This window comes from Anticarsia gemmatalis, chromosome 11 (genome assembly GCF_050436995.1).
Source record: "Anticarsia gemmatalis isolate Benzon Research Colony breed Stoneville strain chromosome 11, ilAntGemm2 primary, whole genome shotgun sequence".
NCBI lineage: Eukaryota > Metazoa > Arthropoda > Insecta > Lepidoptera > Erebidae > Anticarsia > Anticarsia gemmatalis.
Window position 1 is genome coordinate 9,433,924 of NC_134755.1, and position 25,569 is coordinate 9,459,492.

General features: G+C 33.7%; 3 protein-coding genes across 3 annotated transcripts; 2 read left to right on the forward strand and 1 right to left on the reverse strand.

Moving 5' to 3' along the window:
• Nucleotides 1–807: 807 nt before the first annotated feature.
• On the reverse strand, nucleotides 808–3,902 carry LOC142976371 (acyl-CoA Delta-9 desaturase-like). The gene is made up of 6 exons (XM_076119657.1): nucleotides 3,525–3,902; nucleotides 3,105–3,235; nucleotides 2,506–2,711; nucleotides 1,944–2,129; nucleotides 1,490–1,685; nucleotides 808–1,207 (listed from the first exon to the last, which is right to left on the reverse strand). Exons 1-6 carry the CDS (start codon nucleotides 3,772–3,774, stop codon nucleotides 977–979), a joined length of 1,200 nt encoding a protein of 399 aa, XP_075975772.1. The 5' UTR covers nucleotides 3,775–3,902; the 3' UTR covers nucleotides 808–976.
• Nucleotides 3,903–4,035: 133 nt separating this feature from the next.
• LOC142976372 (prostasin-like) lies at nucleotides 4,036–11,457 on the forward strand. Its single transcript, XM_076119658.1, has 13 exons — nucleotides 4,036–4,631; nucleotides 4,726–4,759; nucleotides 5,224–5,389; nucleotides 5,756–5,961; nucleotides 6,150–6,352; nucleotides 6,442–6,508; nucleotides 6,595–6,639; nucleotides 8,717–8,882; nucleotides 9,074–9,282; nucleotides 9,779–9,972; nucleotides 10,270–10,327; nucleotides 10,610–10,654; nucleotides 11,312–11,457. Exons 1-13 carry the CDS (start codon nucleotides 4,590–4,592, stop codon nucleotides 11,386–11,388), a joined length of 1,512 nt encoding a protein of 503 aa, XP_075975773.1. The 5' UTR covers nucleotides 4,036–4,589; the 3' UTR covers nucleotides 11,389–11,457.
• A 622-nt stretch (nucleotides 11,458–12,079) lies between these two features.
• On the forward strand, nucleotides 12,080–25,360 carry Tsp26A (Tetraspanin 26A). The gene is made up of 8 exons (XM_076119889.1): nucleotides 12,080–12,322; nucleotides 13,108–13,228; nucleotides 15,488–15,561; nucleotides 17,122–17,196; nucleotides 17,422–17,520; nucleotides 18,977–19,156; nucleotides 20,537–20,653; nucleotides 21,075–25,360. Exons 1-8 carry the CDS (start codon nucleotides 12,233–12,235, stop codon nucleotides 21,141–21,143), a joined length of 825 nt encoding a protein of 274 aa, XP_075976004.1. The 5' UTR covers nucleotides 12,080–12,232; the 3' UTR covers nucleotides 21,144–25,360.
• Nucleotides 25,361–25,569: the final 209 nt, after the last annotated feature.

The window sequence follows — 25,569 nt, forward strand, 5'->3', positions numbered from 1 at the left end:
AAACAAACTTGAACTTTCCTTTTGTATGTTAATAATGTATTAAACTGTATGTATGAAATAGTTAAATTGACAAACTATTGTAAGCTAATTAGGAAATTATTAGTTCATTCATGAACTTGATTTTTTGTAGAATTCTAATAGGTCAAGGTCTCATAATAGGTCTCTGAATTTCAATATTGAGTTTGATGAGATTGTAAGTAGCAATGCATTTCGATTCGATTGCAATTAGGTGGAGCTAAAGATGGTTTAAAGTTGATTGTTTAGTTTATTGTAAAGGGCAAGCAGTTTTATAACAAATGCGTGCTGAGGGTAAGGCTATATCAGGATTTGGAGTCCATCAGTTTTATCACAATTTTGTTCAAACAGAAAATCAGACCTCATGGAAAAAAAATGAATGATTTCTGCGCTAGTTGCGTTACTCAAAATCAAATAGTCTATTGACACACTAGTCCTTACCCCCTTACACATCAGACGTTGATTAACAAATATGTCCTTAAAATGGTCAGTATTCGGAGACGTCAGGTCAACAGTCTGAAGGGAACACGTATTGTTCCGAGTAATTTTATTCTGTGTTTGGGTAATTGTAAACTTGAACTTTTATATGCACTTCCATTGTTACAGAGGCATTGATCGAAATCATTTAATTAATTATTGGAAAGATTTAAAAGAATAATATGACGATTATGAACAAATAAAACAATATAACAAGCAGAAGTTATATCAACGATTTAGAATATTGTAGGTCTGCGAAGGCAAAGAATTAGGTGAAGGCATTGAATAAAATTGAAAAGATAATAATATATTGAATTGTCTATATTTATCACTTAAATAATATCACATTGACTATATTTACAATACATCCCGTCATTCAGACGAATTTAACAACAATCTTAACCTCTAAATCTCTTTACACTCAGTTCATCATCATTACATTAGAAGACACCATACCGTGATACTAAAAAAATAATACAACAATTTAAGCTTGACTTGTGTTCCTTCTCGCGACGTCATCGTTGAGAATATCTTTTTCATGGTAGAGGGGAAGTCCTCCAGGTTTCAAGATGGCGTCAGGAGCTTTAAGTGTGGTGTTGTATAACGGGTTCAGAGGATGTACTGGACCAATTGAAGCGGTGACTGCAGCACGTGCTTCATCATTACCCATGGCGTAATGACTGCCGTCTCCCGTTCTTTTGATACGACTGGCGACCTTTAAGATGGTGGTAAGTAGTAGAAGGGCATGTCAAATAATCTAATTAAGTATGAATGTAATTTCTAGGTTACTCAGATCAAATTGGGGCGCTACCTCTGACAATGATAGTCTACTTTTACTTACTTCAGACAAATTCCAGTTTTATATATTTTTTTACAATTTTTATGCTTTCATAATGACTATAGATTAAGTCTACCAAAAGCAAAAAATGAAAACACTTCGCAATTTTACTAGATTTTAAACTGGCTTTTAAGGCAATTGTGAAGTCTGTAAACTTACCAGTTCTGGTGAAGCAACCTTCAGATCGTAAGCAAGTCCGATCCTCTCAAGGAATCTGATAATCGTAGCGGATTGGTTGAAGTGCATGGACAGTTCAGCTGCCTTGTAGTCCCAGGGGAATGCGTGATGGTAGTTGTGCCAGCCCTCGCCCAAACTCAGCAGCGATACGAACCATGACTCCACTGGCTGGAGGTTTCTAAATAAATAAGTAAAGGTGAGTATGTGGAACATACATCAATTTGTAAAACATACATTTAGTGGCTGTTCATTATGTAGTGTCTCTACACGACATTCTATTATCATTGATTTTATTCGTGATAGTGAAATCATATATAGTTTACTTGATAGTGTTTTTGTGGTTTTCAAACATTTCTCTGACAAGAGACTTTAGAAAGAGAGAATATATTTTAATACAGAATGAAATGCCAGTATGGTATTATTTACGTATACTTACTGGTCGTAAGGCCTAGTTCCATAAAGATGAGCAGCACTATTAACTAGCCAAGTTCCGTTCAGCTGGAATACGTATCGAGCGAAGTAGCAGACCAGTAGAGAGTTCCACCAGGTTTCACCGAAGAAATGTACTGGCACCCACACAGGGATCAAAATAGCGAGGAGGACATATAGAGGGTAGTAGTATCTGAAAGAAATGGATAATTAGTACTTAATCCTTAAGATTTAAATGTTTTAATAGTGGTTTCACCAATACAGTTGATCATATTTTTATGGGAACTCAATCAGACCTGAGCTTTGTTGAACTTAGGACGAAATCAAACTTCAAAACAGTTTTTCGTTCAAAAAGTTCAGAGCACGACATTATAGCCACGGCAATGACAAAATCTAATAAAGGTTTCAGAAAAAACGGGTTTCAAAAAGATAATAATCACTATTTTTATATGAAGGGCTTATCAGTATTACACGTTTTCTTTCTATCTTTCAATAGAGAGAAACGTTAAAAGTCCAGCACAAATTAAATTCAGACTTCTCAATATAGTATTAAAGTAGTTTCCACATACTTCTTTTGGAACATAACCATCCAATCCGCTTGTAAGTCACTCAGATCAATTCTTCTGCCGAGTTCGATGACGTAGGGATGTTTCCTCGTCATGAGCCATCCGATATGTGAGAAGAAGAAGCCACGCTTAGCGTTGTGAGGGTCAGCATCCGTGTCAGAGAAGCGATGGTGCAGACGGTGGTCCCGACACCAGATGAACATTGAATTCTGGTAAAAATATGTAGGTTATTTCACTGTAGGTTTTTTTATTGGTACAGCACTATAAGGACAAGTTATTTTTGATTTGGTTATGAAAGTAGATTGAAAATAATAAAAAGTGTAATATGGTTTTGATTCAACACTTTAGAAGGTGGGGACGGGTTAATAGGAACAATTTTAAATATACGTTTTATGAACCAGAATCAGAATTGTCCAAACAAATTCATGTACTTAAATATAATTACTTAATTGAATTATTCTCACATTACTTGATGTTCTCAAATATCCATCCTTAATTGATAGTTTAATTTAAATAAATTGATTGTTTTATAACACGGATGAAAAATAAAAAGAAAATCGAGAACGTGGTTTCTTTCAAATAAAAAAACTAAAATATTATACCTGGCCAGCTACTGTCTGCAGAGTTAAAAGTATTGCTCTTAAGAGTGGAGTTGCTTTAAAAGATTTGTGCGTATAGTATCGATGAGCACCGATTGTGATGCCTTCTGATGCAGTCAACATTACGAGTAACGCTGAAATTATTACATTACGTTTAAAAACATTTAATTATTATACATATAAAACACTCCTCATCTAATTTAATGAAGTACATAAAAACAATAATTTATTAATTGCTATAATGAACATCAAAGGAAAAGAATATTGCAGGAAAAATTTGGGAGATATTTCTGACAAATATAGGTACGATGTTTTCAAACCGCACAAGATCAGCGTGGTGGATTAAGTCCTCGCACATTTTGAATGGGGACTCGTGGTTTATCAGTATGTGGAAGATAGAATAAAAATAACGAAAGTACTTACACCACACAAAAGATTTGAGACTCACTCCTCCAGTGACCAACACATAAAAGCCCCACAAAGCAAGAATATGTAGAATCAAAAATCCTATAGCATTTTGCCACACTACTTCATGTTTATAAGAATAATCAGTTCCTATATATTTAGTGACCAGCGTTTCTTTTTTCTTTTTAATATCACAAAACTCTTCCATTTTTCTATTAATTTTTTCACTTGCACCAGTCTCTTTGTACCGAGTGTCACTGGCTGTCATGTTTTATGAAGTAATTGTACTTTGTCTTAGACTGGTGCGTTTTCAGTAATGATCGTTCGAGTTTGAGGCGTCATTATTTTATACGCGGTGCGTCAAGGTGTCCTCTGCATTTAGGTAATGTATCGTACCTACTCAAGGAGATTGAACTCTGATTGTTTTGTAATCTTAGGAGGCATTTACAAATGTGTGATAGGTACATCATTGTTATGTGAAATACCAGCTACTTGTCGCAATATTGATATTTTTTTTATTGTTTATTATCTACGGGATAAAAAAGACGCAAACAATTATAAAAGGGTTTTGCATAAATATTAATTTAAGTAATACATAATCGTATGTTCGTCAATATTCAGAAAATTAATCAAGCATTTTTACTAAAATTTTTGGATACGCTTTGTGATCTTCTACAATTACTTAATTTTTTTACTCTATGTACTCGATCAAATTATAACTAACATCTGTGTTATCCAAGTAATCATAAATCATTGATTTAATAGCAGTATATTTTTCAAGTTCAAAACCCTAACATATTATTATTAAAAAGTAATTTTAGCAAAAGTATGGTCGATGAAATTCGTAGCTAATCTTAATTTAATTTTGGCGTATTTTCCATAAGACTACTTGCATATTTAATGAAAAATGTAAACCCAATTAAGTCCCTCCGATAAACCACGCACGATTGAGCTTAGAACAAACTGAAATTTAATTAATTTCTTATGTATCGATACTAACAAAATTTATTGGCAACGAATCATTACTATATCGATGATGATGGAATTTTCCAAATCTCTTTACCAACAAAGTACGCCCATAAAATGATACAGATATGGTTCGTACTTGGCATCGTCATAATCTCGGTAAGAGCCCTTAAATATTGTCTATAAACATGAGTATTAGCGGCAGACATTTTCAGAAAAATATCAGAAATATGTAATAATTTGATTGTTTCAGGTTAATGGAGAGCAGACTATAAATGCCTCCTGCGGCAAGTATTTCAATTATTTATTCGATTTAAACTTTTAGATATTTGATTTAAATTACATTTCTAACACAATCGCACTTTTTATGACCAAAGATCTTGTTTGTTTATAATTGGAATGCAATCTACAGTTGTTTTTAATGTTAACAAAATCCTCAGAAAATTTCCACTGCTAGGTAACAGCTGATAATAACGTGTATGACTTTACATAACATAAATAGTCACTCACTCTGTAGGTACCTATTTAAAAAATATATGCTCATAAAAATACAAGAACAGAACTTGAAAATATTGTAACTGAGTAAAATTTTAATGATCAAATCATGATTCGTTTGATTAGGAGGTTTGAAATTGGAAATACCTGGAATTTTACCCAAGTATTGTATGGAAACTAGTCATACTCTTTTGGGGTACTTAAGCTTTACTCTTCGTGGTCCCCTAATATTCATGTCCAAGGTCGATGTTCCCAGAATGCGGTATCGCGGGGTACAACCGGCGCATCGTGGGCGGTACAACGGTACAGCCTCACCAGTACCCATGGCTCGTGTCCCTCATGCTGGGCCCTAAGCTGCACTGCGGTGGAGCTATAATCACGGATGCGCATATACTTACTGCTGGACATTGTATTACTTTTGGGTCAGTGATTTTTTTATGATTTTACGCATTTTTCGTTACTTTTCTTTCGTTCCATTATTTGTTTTTAAGGTACTTATTGGTTCATTAAACATCTTTATAACAGTCATTTAGTAGATGTCCTACAAAACAGATAAAAAAAGAAAATATTCCATATAGTGTTGTGCTCCTGCACTATGCATATTGCTCAGCATCACTATATTTTTTCCAATGATGTTGTAGTTTGCTATTGATAATAAATTGAAATCCTGAAATGTGTCTCAAAAGTAATCGAGTTGATGGTATAATATTGACAAGTAAATAATCAACATGTTCGAGCAATGGCCCTTAGATATCTGTAATGTAAACTAATCTCAATACATTCCTCAGCGTCCACTACCGTGACCTGACAGTCCTCGTGGGTATGCATGACCGTTTGGACTCCACATACTTGACTATGAAAGTGACCAACGGCATCAAACATCCTCACTTCACGTCTAATGCAGTCAGAGACATCAATGACATAGCTGTTCTGACGCTGGATAAAAAACTGCGGTTTTCTGACAAAGTCCGACCAATATGCCTGCCTGATAACAGTAAGTGTATTCCGTTTTTGAAAAGAAGAATACAAAGTATTTATCGATCGCTAGGATTTTTAGTCGCGACCTTAGCGCTGTCAAATTCGTTTACCTTTTTAATATTTAAAAAAACATAAATCATTTAAAGTTTTAATAAAAAATACAATGGCTGTTTATAATGAATGAATGAATGTTTTATTTTTCAGACTTCGATTTTAGAACAATACCTTTAACTGTGGCTGGTTGGGGTAAAACTAGACAAGGAGCGCTGACCTCCTCAAGGTACTTGCTTGAAACTAAAGTGCAGATTGTAACCAGTGATAGATGTAGAAAATCAGCTATCTACAGAGATAACCTCGTTCCAGACACTATGATGTGTGCTTATAGTCTCGGGAAAGATGCTTGCCAGGTAAAATGATAATTTTCATCACTGCTCATTGAATCTCCAATCGTGTGTGTGAACATTGTTTTGATGAAATCTTCGTTGCTTTTCTCCAGGGTGACAGCGGCGGACCATTGTTTTCTACGCACCGAAAAACTTTCAATAAAAAATGGTATCAAGTTGGTACGTAATAAAATACTCATATTTCTAAGTTTATGAGTTATGTTATTATTTATTGTTAACGAAAATAATGTTTTTGGTTTATTCAGGTATTGTTTCCTGGGGTATAGACTGTGCGATGCCGGATTATCCAGGTTATTCAAAAACCAAAATAGTTTTATTATCTCTTGCTTTGAAAATCATTACTTTACTAATAGTAGTTTTGTCGTCTGCAGGGGTCTACACTATAGTATCAAAATACATAAGTTGGATCAAGCAACAAACCAGAGGCGGAATCTACTGTTTGTAAATTATAGAATAAACTGTTTTTATGAATAATAAATTTGGAAAAATCTGTATATTAAACGGAGTAAATACTTGTCTATTTATTGTGCTACCACACTTTGTCACGTTAATGTCTTTAATATTTTCACGTTTTTTGTGTAAGCAAAACGTGTACCGATAAGAAAATAGGTAAATTGGTCGCAGAAATAAATTGAAACGAGAGGATATTACAAACTTGAAATTATTTACGATGTTTGATAAGATGTTTGAAATACCAATCAATGAAATCACCACACAGCTGTAATAGAATTGTCAAGAGCTTGTCGGTAATGGGTGGCATTTTAGTTTAATTATGCTAGATACAGTAATTCTAACATGCAAGAAAGAATTTACAGCCTTCAGTGTGTTCAATTTACAAGGATATTATCGCGTGGATAATTTCTTCGTTTTAAATCCGTGTAGAGCGTAAATAAGCAAACATCAGTTGCGGAAAACAGTGGTGTGGTAGTGGCTATGAGTGAGTGCAGTGCCGAACATGCATACTGAAATGTTCACCATAATAAGCACTATTTACTTGTTAGTTGGGATCGGTCAGGTCTGTATAATGATACCAAATTATCGATCATTAATTACTGTTTACATAAAACGCGTTATCACAGAGTGACAATGTTTTAGGTGGTGACGGAGAATACAGTCGAGTGCCGTAAGTTGAACTGCTTATTACCAATTATTATAAAGACAAATTAACCGATAAATAATATAATTAACCAAAACAAAAAACTAAACAAACGAATGACGGGAAAATATAATGTTGATATCACAAAACTAATATGTAGAACTGAAACGAATCGATTTAAATTTCGTTCAGCGTACACAAATTGCTGGAATAGATTATATGCGGTTGACAAGATTGTAATTCTAAATGGTCATAATGTTTCCGTGTGACATGTTGCCGAGATCGTGAACGTTTGGCGTACAATCAGTATGGAAATGAATCGTAGGTAAGGAATAGTCGATGCGCTTCGTCTTGCATGCAACACGTGTGCAGATAACACCGTTGTGTCCAGGACTTGTGCACGTGTGACACTCGAACCCGTTTTGATTGTTGTACAGTTACCTTGCTGACCGATCTGGGTTTCACATATTCTTAATTATTGCACTTTTCGAATCGCTTTCACATTACTTGTTCAAATAAATTGGTCATTAAAAAGTACTCGAAAGTACTCTTTCGTTCAGTTTTATATTTTTGATGTTTATTTATCTGAAATACTTATAGTAAAAAGTAACCTGTTCTATGACTCTATGTCGAATTAAGATTACCTACTTAGTCCTTAATTAAGTTATTATGGTTGTCAATAGCTAAATTACATGCATGTGCAATTCTGCCTGCATGCATTCTGCAAGCATAAACAAGTTCTTTATTAATTACTATTGGTACAAGTAACATTTAATACCCCAACACATGCATTTATAATTAAAGTCGATAAAATAAATCAAGGCTTAGTTACTTTATTATTCTGGAGATACATCAGCCACACTTTTTGCATATATAGTTTTGAATAAAATAAGTTTCTTACCCTTTAAGTACGGATATTGCGTAACACTAGTGACGTCATTTGCTATCATTGATCATAAATCTCCGAATAATATGTGTTGCGAATGATTAAAACGCGAGCAGAACTAGCGCGCATGTGTGTTATGTACTGTAACAGATTTGTCAAACGCAAATTGGAGGCGTAAATGTTTTCGAGATTTCATTTCATACGTTCCCTCTCAGCTCTGACATGACGTTAAAAATTCGAATAGATTGACAGTCTTGTTTAAAAATAAGAGCTATAATTAAAGTTTCAGAATTAAAGACTATTTTAGGTCTTCGATCACTGCCCTGAGGGACTCCTACTATAGTTATCGAATATTGTGCATTAAAACTTTTGTAATGTTGAGCAGAATGTGGGCGACCAACAACAGTATCAATGAGGATAGTAGGAGGAAGACGAGCTGTACCACATTCGTTCCCATGGACGGTGGCCATCTTGAAAAACGATCGGATGCATTGTGGAGGAGCTATGATCACCACTAAGCACATACTTAGTGCTGGACATTGTTTTAAATGGTAAGAGGTGGAAGTTTTTTTAAAAGTAAAAGCCAATTCATGGAGCATTTTTATAACGATAACGAGTAAAATCTTTGGACAAATGACAACACATGGTAATATGGATCAAAAGTTAGCAGAGCTTGTACTTATTGTAACCAGATTTTTTTTAACTTATGTGTGGCATTATTCTATGAATTATATGTTTTCAGGGACAACTTCAAAGTAATGGAGGTACTAATAGGACTAGATAATATGGACAACTTGAAGAACGTAGAAAAACGGAACATATCATCGGTTGTAATCCACGAGGCTTTCACATCAACTGCAGTGAGAGACGAGAATGATATCGCGATCGCTACATTGAACATCCCTGTTAAGTTCAGTGACACTATTGTGCCGATATGTTTGCCTGAAGTGGGTAAGTATGTACCATTTTATAAGGTTTTTTACCATAAAATTCAGCGTCGATGTCCCATAGTATTTTGATGCTGAAAGTTTTCTTAGAGAAAGGGCCTGGATCTGTGTATCGATTAGTTTTTCGAAAGGCGGAATAATGTCTGTCTATACCTCTAGATCTTGGAAACGTGCCAATGAATCAATACGTATCTGTAAATTGCATTAGGATCACTACGTGCTTCGTGCTAGAACGAATGAGTATTGGATAAATTAGCAACCCCAAACGAAGTTTATTACAAAGTTTCAAGTAGAGTTTCCAGGGAGAGTTGACGTCATGCAATCGTGCAAGTAAAAACATACCTTTGACAACATATTTTTGAGAAAGACTACCACTTAACGTGGGATACGGACAAGACAAACAAAGCATCAAACAGAATATGTTTATTTTTAAACTACTTAGCGTGAGGAGCGTGTGTATTTGATGGAAGTATATAAATGTAATTCTTGCTTCATTGCAGGTGAAGATTTTACTAGTAGAGTGGGAACAATAGTCGGATGGGGCCGCGTTGGAGTTGAGAAATCATCATCCAAAGTTCTTCTCAAAGCCAGTCTCGGAATCCTATCTGATGAAGAGTGTATGAAGTCTCAGTTATCGCAGCATTTGAAGCCTACCATGATGTGTGCTTTCTCAAAAGGAAAAGACGGGTGTCAGGTAATTTTGGTGACATGTATTTTTATGTTTAACGCTTAGGGATTGCGTTAGTCTGAACTAAGATAGGAAGTTTGTTGTCATAGAATGTTTGCTTCAATATATGTTATTTCTACATAGAGCGAAAGAGAAGTAGTGTTGAAAACACGAGTGCAGTTCAGTTCAAAGGTTCCAAACTTTTGTTCGGAACATGCCAGACCCATTATGCCTTTTCTCAAACCTGGTAAAAAATATTTGTTACTTTATTTCACGTATATTTTGTGTTCATTTTTATCAAAACTCATTTTTTTCTTTCTACAGGGTGACAGCGGAGGGCCATTATTAGTATTGCAGCCTGAAGGAAAATATGTACAAGCAGGTATAGTGTCATGTTTCTTCAATAGGTTTTTATAGTCGTGTTGCGTCAATGAAATTAGATTTTCTTATTGTAAAACAATTATAAAACCTTTTCTTTAAACACCTGAAGCATATATTGTACAATATTTTAGTAGGTAATTCAGATTATTTTAAATATCAATCATTGCTTGATCTTTTTTTTTTACACCAGTGAAACAAAAAATCGGTTGATATGTAGGTAGACCAAAGTAACACCAATAACATCGAATACCTAAATAAGAAAATAATAAAAGATATTTTACAGGAGTGGTCTCGTGGGGAATTGGATGTGCTGACCCCAGGTATCCTGGTAAGTTATCCTCTTTTATATTCTTGTCTATTAGCATATCTACATAATGCTCCTGCCTATTGCACATAATAATAGCAGTAGCAATGAACTGAGTTTGTTTACATATAATCACATTCAATTCAGGAATGAATCACACTAACCTTGATTTAATATTTATTTTATTGAAATAATTCGGCTGAATAGTAAAGTTGTAAAACCCAAATGACCTTTTAATTAGGTTAAATTGCGGAATAAATTTTCATTGTTTTAATTACTTAGGTACAATGTCAAAGACGTTTATTCAATTAAATTAGACCATGGTCGGGGTCTGCTCCCTCCCCTTATACTTCAACCGATTCCCTAAATCAAGCGTAAATAAGTGATATCGTTTTTCTCAATGACCTCTTCTCTTGGATAGCTTTATGTCCTCCAGAATCTCTAGATTATCCCGAATCAATTGGGTTTTAAGTAAAGTCCGGCCTTGTATTAAAAAAGTATGACCTTCAGAGATGCCATTTATTATTACTCCCCCATATTTTTTAGGACCTGAATTAGGTACTCGATCATTGCTAATACTTATATTTTATAGCGCGGTATTGTTATATACCATTCCCAATATGCCTACCTATAAATTAGTAAAAATATGTAAAGTCCACTAAATAATTCGTTTTTTTTCAGGAGTTTACACGAAAGTTAGTAATTACATCGACTGGATCATGCGCCACTCTGCCGACGGAATCAGATGCAAGAACTAACATGGTGGTTGATATTTAATTTGTGTATTAAGTAAATTGTGTATAAATACTGTAACATTAAGGTAACAACAGTCGTTTTATTTCCCTATTTTCCTAATAATTGTGAAAGTCTGATATTGTTAAAAAAGAAAAAACGGTTAGATATAGATATACAAACCTAACCAATCACTGAATTAAGGTAGAAGAAGAAAGAAAGAATTCTTTTTTTGGCAACAAACAACAGCTTAATGACCTTTGCCTAGATTAATTGACGAACTTATTATTTATCTATTATTAATAGGTAGAAATATTTTAGCTGTGGCAGAGTCATGCGTTAAATATTTAAAAAAATACGAGCAGCATTCATTCCATTTGAATTTTCGCGCCAATCAATTAATTGAAACGTGGCACTCCAAATAAGTAAAGAAAGGGCATTCTTTAAGGTTTGAAAATAAGATATATATTAAACAAAATTTTGTGAATTTATGAACTTCATTTCTTTGTTTGTCAGTCCTAATTCAAATTACATTATAGCTTATCGTTTCCGAACGTTATTCCTTCGTCTATAATACGACCAAATACTAATGCATGACACAACGTTGTTGCTTCCTCTTTCACACACGTGGTTTCTCTACGTACTTTGACGTTTAGAATTCGCATTCTGAACATTTTGTAATCAACATCTAATTTTATATCACTATTATTCCTTTCTTTTGTTTGACGGTCGTTCACTCCGCTCGCTCTCGTTGATTTGGCCGATGTTTGGCCTAGTTGCTAGGTTTATTAGATTTTAGTTTGAATAGAATAAATGTAGTGCACTCCTTGTTTATTATTACAGTGACATGATTATGTGATAGCAAAGAAAATGCCTAGTATTAGGAAATATCGACGAGACACCAGCGAAGTCAGCTGTTGCTTAAAATATGTTATTTTTGGTGTTAATGTGTTGTTCTGGGTAAGTGAAGACGAATTTATTGCCTTTATAAGTTCATAATTTACATATTGATTGTATTAATGACATTAAAACTTGTTTGGAACGATGTAAAATATTTTATTTTGTCGTGTTTAGCATTGTTCAATATGGGTATTGGTAAAAGCTCACGTAGGAACTGTACGTGCTCGCGATGCATCTTGTAGAGTTGCAATTAATCATTGAGTATCGGTTTCATCTCATCTGTCGAGCAATTTGGGTCACCTTATGCTTCAATACCAGTTAGAGGTATAATTACTATAACAGTAGTGTAGAACTGCCCACATCCTGCTCAATGTTGCTAAGATTCGATCATAATAGCCTAATAATAAAGTAGCCTTGAAACATCGCACAAGTATACAAACTACTTAAACCAATACTTTGTTTATTTACATAAAGTTTTTATTATCTTGTTTGACTAATTTAAAATTAATGAATTTGTTTTTTCATTCATTATTATGGCTACATACTTGCAATTATTTGATTTGATGAGCTATATTATTTTTGATATTTAAATACAAATGTTACGATAAAACACACAATTAAATAAAGCAATCGAAATTCGCTACACAAATTTGAGAGGAAAATGACTCACAAAAATACCTATTGATAACTTTTTAATACTCAATTACATATTTCTAGAAACTTTAAGGTCAAGGTGGAAATCGGTCACAAAGTTTTAAGACAATAAAACTATTGCGTCAATTATTTCTTCATAAAATGTTATTGTTCTATGTACTATGGTTTACAAGTTTATTCTCACGTTGCAGTTCCTCGGGCTAATTGTGTTAGCTGTGGGCATATGGGCATGGACAGAGAAGGACACCTTCAACAATTTATCCCGTCTCACAAACATTGCGTTAGATCCAGCGTTCATATTAATATGTGTGGGTGAGTATAATGGTCATTCTCATTAGATAATAAAGATTATTATCCTTGAGTTTTGTATTTTTATAGGACTTAAGAGTTTTATCTACCTGCATAGTAAGTAGGTACCACAAAATGGTAGTGTTTTCCTGAAGTATTAATAACCGGATATCACCAATTTTTATATGCAATCACGATAATAATTGGCAGTATTACACACATTTACCTAATTTAATTAAAATAAAATTAGCCTTCATTATTTCAACCGATGCTGATGCTCTAAACTAGCTAGAAATATTAAAATACCTATTAAGCCATTAGAGGGATGCATTAACTAGTAATTATAATTGCAGTAAGTCATTATTACAATCCTTTACACTTAACATATTCATCCTTTAGCTTTCATTAAAAAAACAAATAAAAGATTGCTGTGAATAGACTAATGATAGATAATAAGTTTTTATATAGTTTATTACTAGATATTAAATAAAATATTATTATTATAATGATAAACAAAATAAGTATTAAGTTTTTATATACTGATACTTATGGATGTGTGTGTCATTTCACATTTTTATGGTCTCTCTGTAATGTACAATTTTTATTGCATCTATCCCTGTGAAAGATGAATCTGTCTTTCTATAAACAAATGCTTAACCCATCCCATGTCATGTATAGTGTGGTTGAATGAAAAGTCACAATAAGCTTATCTTTATTTAAAACATCTGATTTATGTACCATGAACATTTCTTTGTTACACATTTAACATAAAAAAATGTACACTAAGCATCAGTTGAAAAGCTTTGTATTTTTCGGCCAATTCTACTTACTTAAATAGTACCTATATAATTATGTTGGAACAAATTATGCGAAAATAGCGGGTCCAATCAGTTTTTTTTTTATTTGATCCTACTTTATATATACCTACTTGGTAGATGTAAAGAAGCAGGCGTAATTAGTAGGTAGTTTATAATTTGGTTGTTTTAAGTTACTATTGGAAAATATACCAGCACGAGTGTTAATCAATTTTCCGTGAAAAAATATCGGTAGCAGCTTGATAACAGAATAATAGGTGGTTTTAAATCAGAAGGTTTGCATTTAAAAACACACTATCGAGTAAATAGGCACTTACATATCATAGAATAAATAATACCTAGTTCATTTGTATTCGTAGATTATTATAATGGATCGTTAAAATGTTTGTAGATTTCGAAGTATTCCGGAGGCTTAAATCATCATGTGTGTGCTAAACTATCTGTGGTACCAAATTTCATCTATATCAGATCAATAATTTCGGTATATTCCCGGTGTCCACCCCCTGCTTGTCCACCCTGGGTGGACAGAGAGACAAATCTTTTAAAAAGTTCTCAGTGTCCACCCCTGGGGGACAGTGAGAATTAATTTTAAATTATTCCCGCTGGCCACCCCGGGTGGACAAAGACACGAGTTTTATATTACCACTCTCGATGTTCACCGCCGGTGGACAAAGCCACTGCTTAAATAAACATTCTCAATGTCCACGCTTGCTGGAATTGGGTGTAAATAATTATAACAAAATTAATTAAGTAGGTATATAGTTTAATCATATTATCAACATCTCTAGGGTAAATAGAAGTATATCTATTGTGTCTTTTCCCATATAATGTTGATTGACCCTAAGTTGCGGCACTTATTAAACCAAGGTATAAGTTATAACAATAAACGTAAAAAATATATATTTTAAGTGATCATTTTATTCACGACATGCGAATGGGACTTATCAATGGGGACTGTTTTGGGGACAATTTTGTTATAATTATTTACACCCAATTCCAGCAAGCGTGGACATTGAGAATGTTTATTGAAGCAGTGGCTTGTCCACCGGCGGTGAACATCGAGAGTAGTAATATGAAACTCGTGTCTTTGTCCACCCCGGGTGGCCAGCGGGAGTAATTTAAAATTAATTCTCACTGTCCCCCAGGGGTGGACACTGAGAACTTTTTAAAAGATTTGTGTCTCTGTCCACCCGGGGTGGACAAGCAGGGGGTGGACACCGGGAATATACCATAATTTCGACGTGAAAGAGTTTCAAACATGTTCAACCTCACAAACTTTCGCATACCTAAATATAATATTAGTAAGACTTATTGCCCGGTTTCGGAAGTAAGTAGGTACATTTAGCGGTAGGCGGTTTAACTCATATAGCGCTATTGAATAGTTAACCTACCGCTAAATGTACCTACCTAAAGAAACCGGGGATTAGTGATGAAGATGAAGGTATAATTTTGTTTTGTTTGATTGCAGGCACGATCACATTCATAATTGGTTTCACGGGATGCGTGGGCGCACTGCGTGAGAACACTTGCCTGCTTGCATGCGTAAGTATTTCCTTTGTGCATCATTTAGTACAAGCTAACCACATTTCAGCCGAACAAAGAACCTTTAAAATATAGCATGAAATATTACTTTATTTATAAGGAATGTACCTAATTTTGTTCATTCGAACCAGACTATCGAAGTATGGTATAAAGGTGGAAGAATATTGTGGTGGATCGCAGTACATAGTAAACAAACAAAGATCCCGGCTGTGCCTGCCTATAGAAATATCTGTTTTTGATAGTCTCGGAAACTACTACGAATATTTATACGATTTTATGCGCCAATTATCCATTTTGAATTATTAAAGCGTGTAATTCATGGAGGTTTTAAGTTATTGGAATTATGATGATCAATACTATAGTATTTCGGACAGTATCGTGTTTGCCAGGTTTGTTAGTTATAATAATTTCCTCGAATCGATAAAAGTTATCGGGTTATCACAAATTTACCATTTGTTTCGTAGTTATAAAGCTTTACATTTTGTCCCATGGTTTCCTTGTTTAGATTATTGTGCTGTACGCTGCGGTTTTTAGATAAAATTAATTTGATAGGATATGTTATACAGCATTAACAAAATGGAGTGGAAATACATAAACATAATTTGAAAATGAAGTTTTTAAGAGAATCTATACTATTCTGAAATGTCTAACGCTAAACTTAAACGCTTTCACTTCAAAACCGCTGAGACAATTATGACCAAATTTGACATGGAAACAGTAGTTATAGATAGGGAGTTAAAAGAAACAAAACTATACCTAAATGAAAAAAAAAATGCTTAGGTACAGTCCCTAAACATTTTTTTTTCATTTAGGTTTTCAGCATTTAGATGCTGAAAACTAGTATAAAAACTGTTCAAGCTAATCTTTTTTTTTATTTACCCATGTTAAATACGAGTGGTGTAAATTTAAGTTTAACAAAGAGAACAATTAACAATATTTACTGCTATTATTCTAACAAAGAAGTACCTAATTTGTGAAATGATTGTTTTGTGCCATGATATCCGTTATTATCTGTGACAGTAGGGTTTGATTCAAGGCCATAGCGTAGTTGTCACGGCTGGTTTGTTTTACGACAAAGCATTAACATTGTCTAATGTTTGTTCTCGTAATTAACATGGTATCTGACTGGTAGACTCGTTATATACGGTGAATGGTAAGTTATGGTGATTACTAGATATGTATGGAAGGAACTTGGCAAGAAAAATGCATGAATTTGCCTGTATTTTTCTTATTGTCAACATTACTCTACACCAGGGGTACCCAACCTTTTCCTAGTCCGGGACCACTTATTATTCTTGTTAGCGGGGACCACTATGTAAGTATATTAAAAATAAAGTGTGGTAATCATCCTGAAAATTTTAAATTTTAAAATCTTTAGCGGACCATATTATGACTCCCGCAGACCACTGGTTGGGAACCACTGCTCTACACTCTCTTATTTTTCAAGTTTTCTTTCCGTTGCTTCGTAATCGCCCTTTAGGCACCATGTAAAAGTTGACTAAGTATGTTCCTTAATTGCAAACTTATTGTATTAATTAAAGACTGTTTTTATTTTTGCAGTATGCAGTTTTCCTTGCTTTGCTGTTGCTGGCTGAAATGACGACGGGCATACTGTTCTTCGTCTTTAAAGACTGGGTAAATATTATTCACAACTATCTAAATCCTTACATTTTCTAAAAAAATTAAATTACTACTTTTTAATTTTTTGTCCATAATTTTATTGTTCCTAACACTAACCCTCTTATTCATAAACACACTATAAACCTATTTTAGTTAAAGCTTTATAAGCCTTTCATAACTTCATATATTTTTATGAATAAGAGGGTAAATATTTACTATTAAACTGGTTTGGTTTCTTAGATCAAACAACAAGCAACTACTGGCTTCCAAACGTTCATCACACACTACAGAGAGGACCCCGATCAACAGAATCTCATTGATTGGATACAAGAAGACTGGGTAAATAACATTTCTTAACTTATTCCACATTTATATTAATCAAAATTAATCATCGAAAAGTATGTACGTCCATAACTTAAGACTAAAATAATTAAACTGGATAATTCTATTTTGAATATGTTTGTAACTGACGGGACGTTCATATGGAATGAACAGGATAAAATCGTACTATACCCGGTCGAAGTCAACCCAGTCTGCTAGTCACTTAAATAAGTTTCGGAAAAATTAGTCAAAGGGAATTCCAAAAATTTTATGAATCAACGATTTTAAAACACAACATCAGAAAGTTTAAAGAATTGTGAATCACTAAAAAGTGGTTGTTTGACACATTTTCAGTGCATTTGCTCGTTCTATTTAAACCTGTGAATAATTCAAATAGTATTCTAAAGGTTAAACCAACTAAATAATTGAGTCAATGCCAACTGAACTTGATAAGATAATACCGTCCAGAATTTATTTAGTCAGGGCTTTTATCTGTGTTAAAAATGTGGTGAAAACGCGTAGGCATTGTTTTGTTTTTATTTCAAAATAGCGTTTTAAATTTTGATGTCATGTAAATATTGTAGTGTAGGGAAGGGGTTATTTATCACTGCTTATGCTTAAAGACAAAACCAATATACCTATTATCACGAATTTAAACATTGCTTTAAACCTTACTAGCCGGATAAAGATTTTGGCTACCTTAGAATATTAGATAAGTAAGCTAAGATTTTAACTGCTTAAAAATGCAAGGGAAGTCCCTTTATTTTATTACGTTTTGATGTATATATGTACACAGTTTAGTACCGAAAATAGTGAACTTTTGACAACTTTTAGCAACTCCCAACATTCTTATCTTATCTTAAAGTTAGGCTTGCGAGCCGGTAGACCACTGGCAATTCTATCATTGTTATGTATTCTTGACTCGTATAAATACTTTAGAGCATAATTAAAAATTTCATGCTTTTTGCACACATGCGTTAGTATCTTCCTAAAAAGTATATCCTTAGTATGTAACATTTTGATATATTTAGAAAAGGTTCATACCTATCTGACTGAACATACGTCGCGTATTATCGGTCGCGCAACGCCAGAACAGACAAATATTTAGAAAACCGCTCGACCGTTCACACTCAACCGATGATGCGTCGCCGACGGTGCGAAGCCCATACAAATTAAGTTACGCCCGACGCATCTTCCGTCAGATATTTTATTTTATTTTATTTTATTTGGGAAACAAACAATTGTACCTTAAATGTTATACAGTGTGCACAGTTAGATACAATATAAATGAATGTACAACCCACAACGTTTCCACGTATTACTTATTGCTAAATAGTACAGTGTTCTTTTTGAATATTAAATAAAGTTACAAAACCTTAGATGCTACAATTAAGATTGGTTTACAAAACTTAAGCATTTGTATCGATATCATAAGATATGAACGTTCCCTTAAACTCCTTTTTATTCTTTTCAGTTACAATGTTGTGGTGTAGAAGGTCCTCGCGACTGGGATCGTAATGCGTACTTCAATTGTTCGAGCGGCGCGGTGGGCTCGCGTGAAGCCTGCGGTGTACCGTTCAGCTGTTGTCGCAGCAAGCCGCAAGATATTATACGTAATAAGCAGTGCGGATATGATGTCAGGAAACCTTCCTATGTAAGTACAAAATTGCTTTTTGTTAGTATGGTACTGACTGTTTTTTTTGCAAATAATAGGTTTAACTCCTTCAACGTTCGGGACGAGTCCCTTGCCCAGCAGTGCAGTTGCATTGAAACTAACTTACACAATGTGTGCACCGGTACATATTCTATTTGTTTACTACCATAGCCCGATCGGAAGGGTTACGGGTGCGTGAGAAATCAGGCGCAGGAACGACGGCTTTAGTGCCCTTTAAAGTACAGAAGTCTGCTACCTCTTCTACATTAGTCCGGGCAATTACTGAGAATTTCTTGAAACATAACCTTTTAGTACATCACGGGTTTCGAACCCGATTATTTGCGCGGCAGTGTGTGCACTACTGATGCCCCATAGGGGCAGTTAAAGCCCAATAATATGCGTAGTATATATTGAATTGTATAATAATATAGCAATTGAGCGAGCGCGTGATCCACGAGCGCGGGTGCGTGGCGGCGGCCGAGGACTGGCTGCAGAGACACTTCACGCCTGTAGCTGCCGCCGTGCTGGGACCTTTAGCCTTGAAGGTCCATCGACTTACATGATAGCCGCTGTATTTTGTATTGTGTTTTGAAATGAGTGGGTGTATGTAACTTATAACGTAGTTAAAAATTCCAATAGATTGCTGGCAGAGTGCTGGCAAAATATGTGATTTGTATAGAATCTTTTAAACGTTTGAAACCACAGATGCATAATTAAACAAAATCTTGCACGGTTTTGCGAGTGTCTGTGAGCTTTAAAAGGTTCTTTTTGAACACGTATTAATGCGTATATTTGTGGGAGACAGTTTTTCGAACATTCGAAGTTTTTATGTTCACACTTATTATGTACTAAAGGGGTGCTATATGTTATGCCCCATTCAGGGCAATAAATATGTAAGTAACATATTTACTGCCCTTTCAATAGCAGATACATAAAGTAAAACCCGATTGGAAATCAATAAAATTTAAGTTACATATACCTACTCAATAGATTGTATTGTGTATTGATAGATTTGCACCAGCAGTAATTTTGTGAAGACACCATTGTGTATAAATAAAGACTGCCGCACACATCAACGACTCATCATTAACTAAATTCAGTTTCACTCTGTCTAAAGTGATTACCTACTACGCTTTTGAAAATAGCGTGATATTAAAAAACCTTCTAAATACCCTAGTAGCCAAATTCGTAAGGAATTTGACTCGAAATTCGTTTAAACGCTTCCAGTAACGGTAAGGGACAAGAGCGACCAAACAAACGAAAGAAAATCTCTTATTTTTTCTTTTTTGTTGGTGTTGGCGTTAAAAATATGAAGTTGTGCGACAGTCTTACAAAGCACGTAGTAGCATTGTTGATGTTTTTCGTTTCTTTTTGTTCTAGAATTTTGATAAAGCAAAGATAATATATGACAAGGGGTGTTTAGAGGCAGCTGAGGAATGGTTTGATCACAACCTATTGATCGTAGCCACGTCCGCTGTTTGTACCGCTTTTGCACAAGTAAGTTTTTGTTTGTAGATGCACTGTATTTGTTACTGTATGTGAATTAATTGTATTTGTTTGATTTCAACGATGCTTTATAATTTGCATGTGTTTTTTGTACTTTTGAAAACAGCTACAAGAATCAGTTATCTCAAATTCAGATTTTGTTCTCTTCCCTAAAAGTGTTAAAGATAACTAAAATTTTACTTTCACAGTGACTTTACCAAGCCAATCTTAATTATTATTGCCAACTCCACCTTTGCTATACTATTACACAGGTAATCTATTAACGATAATGTGTATCAAAGATCAGCATTAAAGTATATGCATACGCAGCTGTGAAATTGACTTCCAACATCCTAGTTTGCTGATTCTTGTGGTACAACAGTAAATATAAAAACCAAACAAAAAATGTGATTATGACGCTTTTTCCCAACAGATCCTGGGCATCTGCTTCGCGCAGAACTTGCGCGCGGACATATTCGCGCAGAAGGCGAAGTGGCACTGACAATCAGCCTCTCCTGCCGCCGTGTGACGTGTGACGTCACGCGCGCGCCGCCCGCACACACGCGCACGCACACGCACACGCACCTAACGTCCCACACCACGTATACACGGTTCTACGCGCTCACTAGACCAAGTATTTACTTTATTATTTCTTATTTTTATTGACAGTACAACTACTGAAATAACTAAAGTAAAATTATATCAAAGCAATTTTATAATTTATTCGAACTGAATCGGTAACTGAAGTTATTGACGCGATAATATTTTTTAATGATTTCAATGACTGGAGTAGAAAGAAAATAATATTAAGCGAAGTCTTATCACAAATAATACTACACAAAAAATCACAATACGTTTACATCACAAAACTTAATATTTTACAAGATTTTTCTATGATTTTGAACCTTTGCTAACGAGAGCGAGTGAAGAGATATAATAGTAGTTGTACTGTACACATTCAATATTAAACTATTATACAAACATTGTTAAGATCAAATACAGTATTCATTATTAAAGGCCTGTTTCACCACTTACAACACATCCTAAACATTTGACCTATAAATAGTATTAAAATCTACCCTCAATTATGGATAAGTGATGAAACAGGCCGTCAAAGTAAATCAGTACATAAACTATACAAAAATGCATTTATTTGCATTAAAGACGCCATACAGGTTAGAGTTAGCATGATAGTTAACCTTTCATTCATAACCGCCTAGCAAACCTTAGTGTTTATATGATATATAAAAACTCGATTTTTTTCTTACCGGATGGTTAGTGGTCAACCTAGTTTCAAAGTTGTTCAAGTCGCCCGAAAGCCTTTGAAGTGACTTAACGACTGATATCTTAATTGACAACAATGGGGACTTTTTACGTGCCCTCTGAAGCACGAAGACACTCAGTTCGAATACCACTATGTTACCCATCTATGTAATTACCGCGCCAAGGTTCGGTTACTCACAAATCGTTCACCGACCGGTGAGCGCAACTGGCTATGGACGGCGTATGAAACTTGGTACCTGTGTTGGTTATGCGTGTACGGTTAAAACTATCATTCAAATCTTAACGTGTATGGCTTCCAATATAGATTAGCGTTTATGTCGTGCAGATATTATTTATACACTGTTATACACCACAAGTGCTCATCTTACTATCCCTTTGGCTTGAAATCTTCCTTCAAATCTATTGGCACTCTGTCAACCTTCAATACTCATTTGAACAAACCTTCTAACTTTCCTGTAAATAACATTAATGATGTTGATACTTTATAGAATTATCCAATGTGTATGTCCAATTGATGCAGTTAGCTTTGACATATTAGCACTAAAACTATCATAGGCTTATAGACAACAAAAAAAAGGATTAATTTTGTCAACAAATATTATTTCATATGAAAAAGTAATATATTTTGGGGAATTGTTAACTATACCATACTAATTGTAACAAAGTATACGCTACATTGATTAAATATGTTGGTCACAGAAAATATTTTGTACTATTCATTATAGTGCGCGACTAAAATTGAACGTCAAAACAATAAAAAAATGAAAGTAAAAAATTTCACTTTTACCATAAAAATGCTTTGTTTTCCAACAATATTCATTCATATTTTAAAAACAAATGCCAAAGCCTACTTAAGGCGTATCCATGAATCATCGTTCGCCGTATTTGCAATCCATTATCATATTCGAAAGTGGTTTTAAACTGTGTCAAATGTAGGCTAATATCGTTAAAGCTAACTGTACTCTCAAGCGATGTGTTCAAATTGGCCAATTAGCCTTATTGGGAGCTGTGAGATGAATTTAGTATTGAAATATACAAGTATTAGAAGATTAATAAGTTTGTTCGTGAAATCAGCTATTTAAAATGTTATACCTTACTGTTGTGGGTCGTCATGCATAAAGATCTGAATAACTTTTATTTTTTAACATGGTGCTGAAGTGACGACCCTATTGTGTAGGACATTTGTATTAAGTGTAGGACGACGTGTGCTTTAAGTGGCATGTAAGCGCTGTTAGGGTTGTGCGAAAGCAGCAGGAGAATAATGGCTGACAATATTTTGAGGTTAGGTTGAAACAAGCGGTGAAAGATGTTGTTTATTTAATCTTAATATTTTGACGGTTCTATAACAATTTTGAAAGTTTGTAAACATTTTGTATGACCTTTACAAATGATCAAACTCCGATGATAGAAGTACTTTAATAATAAGGATTTAAGTGTAAGTTTGCTTTGAGCCATTGTATCATACTCGTTGTGTTTTAAGCTTTAAACATTATGATCAGTTACCGCTTGTTTCACAACCCCACCTCAAATTGTAATTTGTATTAGAATACTTTACTATTAACTCAAATTAGTGATAAGTAATACTCATTTAGAAGACAAAAAAATATTATTATACATTAAATGATTTTACTTAATCATTATTAAAAAGTATTTCTTTTATAGAGTAGATATTATTATGTAATGGAAGCTTTGTATTTGTTAAGTCTTTTTGAGGATTTATTATGCACAAATGATATGCAGAAGTATATATTTTATTTAATATTGTAGCTGTAGGGTAGGTTTTATAGTGTTATTAAGTATATGTTCCTCATGCAAACATAGTAATCTCGAAACTGAATCATCAACATTCCTTTTATATTTACACTTTACAAGTTGCGATACGGACTCCATTACGGCAAAATTTTGAACTTATTCTTTCTAATTCCAAATAGGCGATACCTTTGCAGTGGACAGGACATTTAAAGCTTTATATAAACGAAAAAGATTTTGTTTTAGAAAGGTCATTGATCTCGACTAGCCGTAGAATCTCCAACATTGTCTTAAATGAAACAAGAATCCGTATTGACTTTTTCATAGTACTAAGAGGTTATGCTAAGATTTTGTCGTAATGGAATTCGAATCGTGAATATAAGCGTTTATGTGCCTGAAATAACTAAATACTTATAACTATATTATGTGTATACTATTCTACAACTACAAAGATCTGTCTTGTCTGAACTTTTAATGAATCATTTCAGTATGGTTTTCTAGCCTGTCTCGTTGCTAGACAAAAGATTGATAACTGAACAATCGCGATATCATTTTTATCACAATATAAAGAAACTTTTTATATTTGATATTTTTTTTATATGAGACAGATTTTAGATCATAGAGTAAGTAATTCTTTGAACTATAGTTGTAGATCAGTATTAAAAAAAGCCTGTATTTATTTATTAGTCATAGACATCACTGCCTTACAAAATTGTTGCTTTATATAGAGAAATTGAATAGAAATTATAATTATACAATCGTTTAACAAACTGCTTGTGCTTATAGTACATTGTAACTGCGTATGTTAACTAATATTTTTATAGCGCTGATCGGATATGTATTTACAAAGATGTTTTATTTTACTATATTTTGATCTGAAATTAAATGCCCCCCCTTAGAACTTGCTGATAAGTATTGGGTTACCTATCTGACAAATTAATCCCAAATATATGAAAGAATAAAGTAATCTGGCCATAAATAAGACCATGAATAAATAAATGAACATAAGATTGTGGTAAGTGTAGAATGGTCAGCGCCTCTAGCGGATTATTTAGTAAACTAGCTTTATATATTAACCCGAAAGCAAAAGTATTATTTTATTTTATATTATATTTTAAGCATTATGCTATTCTGATCTGGTAAAAAATGTGACTAATTTTATTTTATTTAAAAAAAATCTTTGTAAATACTTATTCGACCTATTGTAATAGTTTAAGATAGTATTTAAGTTATCTAATAATGCAATAATGTGCCCAATCTTATTTTTAAGTTGCCACATTTATTTTAAGTCTGTTCATTTACAGTATAGAAAACTAGTCCTTAAGAAATTATGTCCAAATTTTGTTTTATTAACAAATTCATAATAACATCGCATTTTTTTAAAATATTGTATTATTTTTAATATTCTGGCAGCGTTTTAATGTCAGGTGCTTAATGTATTTATTTTGTAAAAAAAAGTATACACATTTTTTTTATTCGTTCAGAAATTTGACATAATAAAATTGATAGTATTCGTTTTGAAATTTTGTAATGAAACGTTTAAAGTATTGACGCGTCTGGTGTGGGTTTATGACACCAGATATAAAATGTCCTTGTATTTATTAAGTAGATTAGTGTTTATGTAATATTAAAATAAAATGACTTAAAATTGATATTTTGTATGGAAATATAAGTATGTACAAGGAATTTTCTTTTAATTTCCTATCTTTAAATTTATTTCGTATTTACATTATATTTCTTAGTACCTACCTACATTGCATGCATACTATGAGTATCAAGTTACTTGCGCAAGTATGCCAGACTTTCACTCAGGGAAATTTATTCAAATCCGAGGGATAGGTACTTGTTGCAATGCCAGAATATCTAAAATCCTGAAACTTAGTTGTGATTCTGGC

Bases quoted from the DNA above. Each gene is read 5' to 3' on its own strand.
- LOC142976371 (XM_076119657.1), bottom strand. From the start codon at position 3,774: ATGACAGCCAGTGACACTCGGTACAAAGAGACTGGTGCAAGTGAAAAA. The intron at 2,130-2,505 runs GTATGTGGAAAC...CATTTCTTTCAG, and splicing joins ATGGTTATGTTCCAAAAGAA to ATACTACTACCCTCTATATG. The intron at 1,208-1,489 runs GTAAGTTTACAG...ACCATCTTAAAG, and splicing joins AGGTTGCTTCACCAGAACTG to GTCGCCAGTCGTATCAAAAG.
- LOC142976372 (XM_076119658.1), top strand. From the start codon at position 4,590: ATGATACAGATATGGTTCGTACTTGGCATCGTCATAATCTCG. The intron at 6,640-8,716 runs GTTATTCAAAAA...AATGTTGAGCAG, and splicing joins TGCGATGCCGGATTATCCAG to AATGTGGGCGACCAACAACA. The intron at 9,283-9,778 runs GTAAGTATGTAC...GCTTCATTGCAG, and splicing joins GATATGTTTGCCTGAAGTGG to GTGAAGATTTTACTAGTAGA.
- Tsp26A (XM_076119889.1), top strand. From the start codon at position 12,233: ATGCCTAGTATTAGGAAATATCGACGAGACACCAGCGAAGTCAGCTGT. The intron at 19,157-20,536 runs GTAAGTACAAAA...TTTTTGTTCTAG, and splicing joins ATGTCAGGAAACCTTCCTAT to AATTTTGATAAAGCAAAGAT. The intron at 20,654-21,074 runs GTAAGTTTTTGT...TTTTCCCAACAG, and splicing joins TTTGTACCGCTTTTGCACAA to ATCCTGGGCATCTGCTTCGC.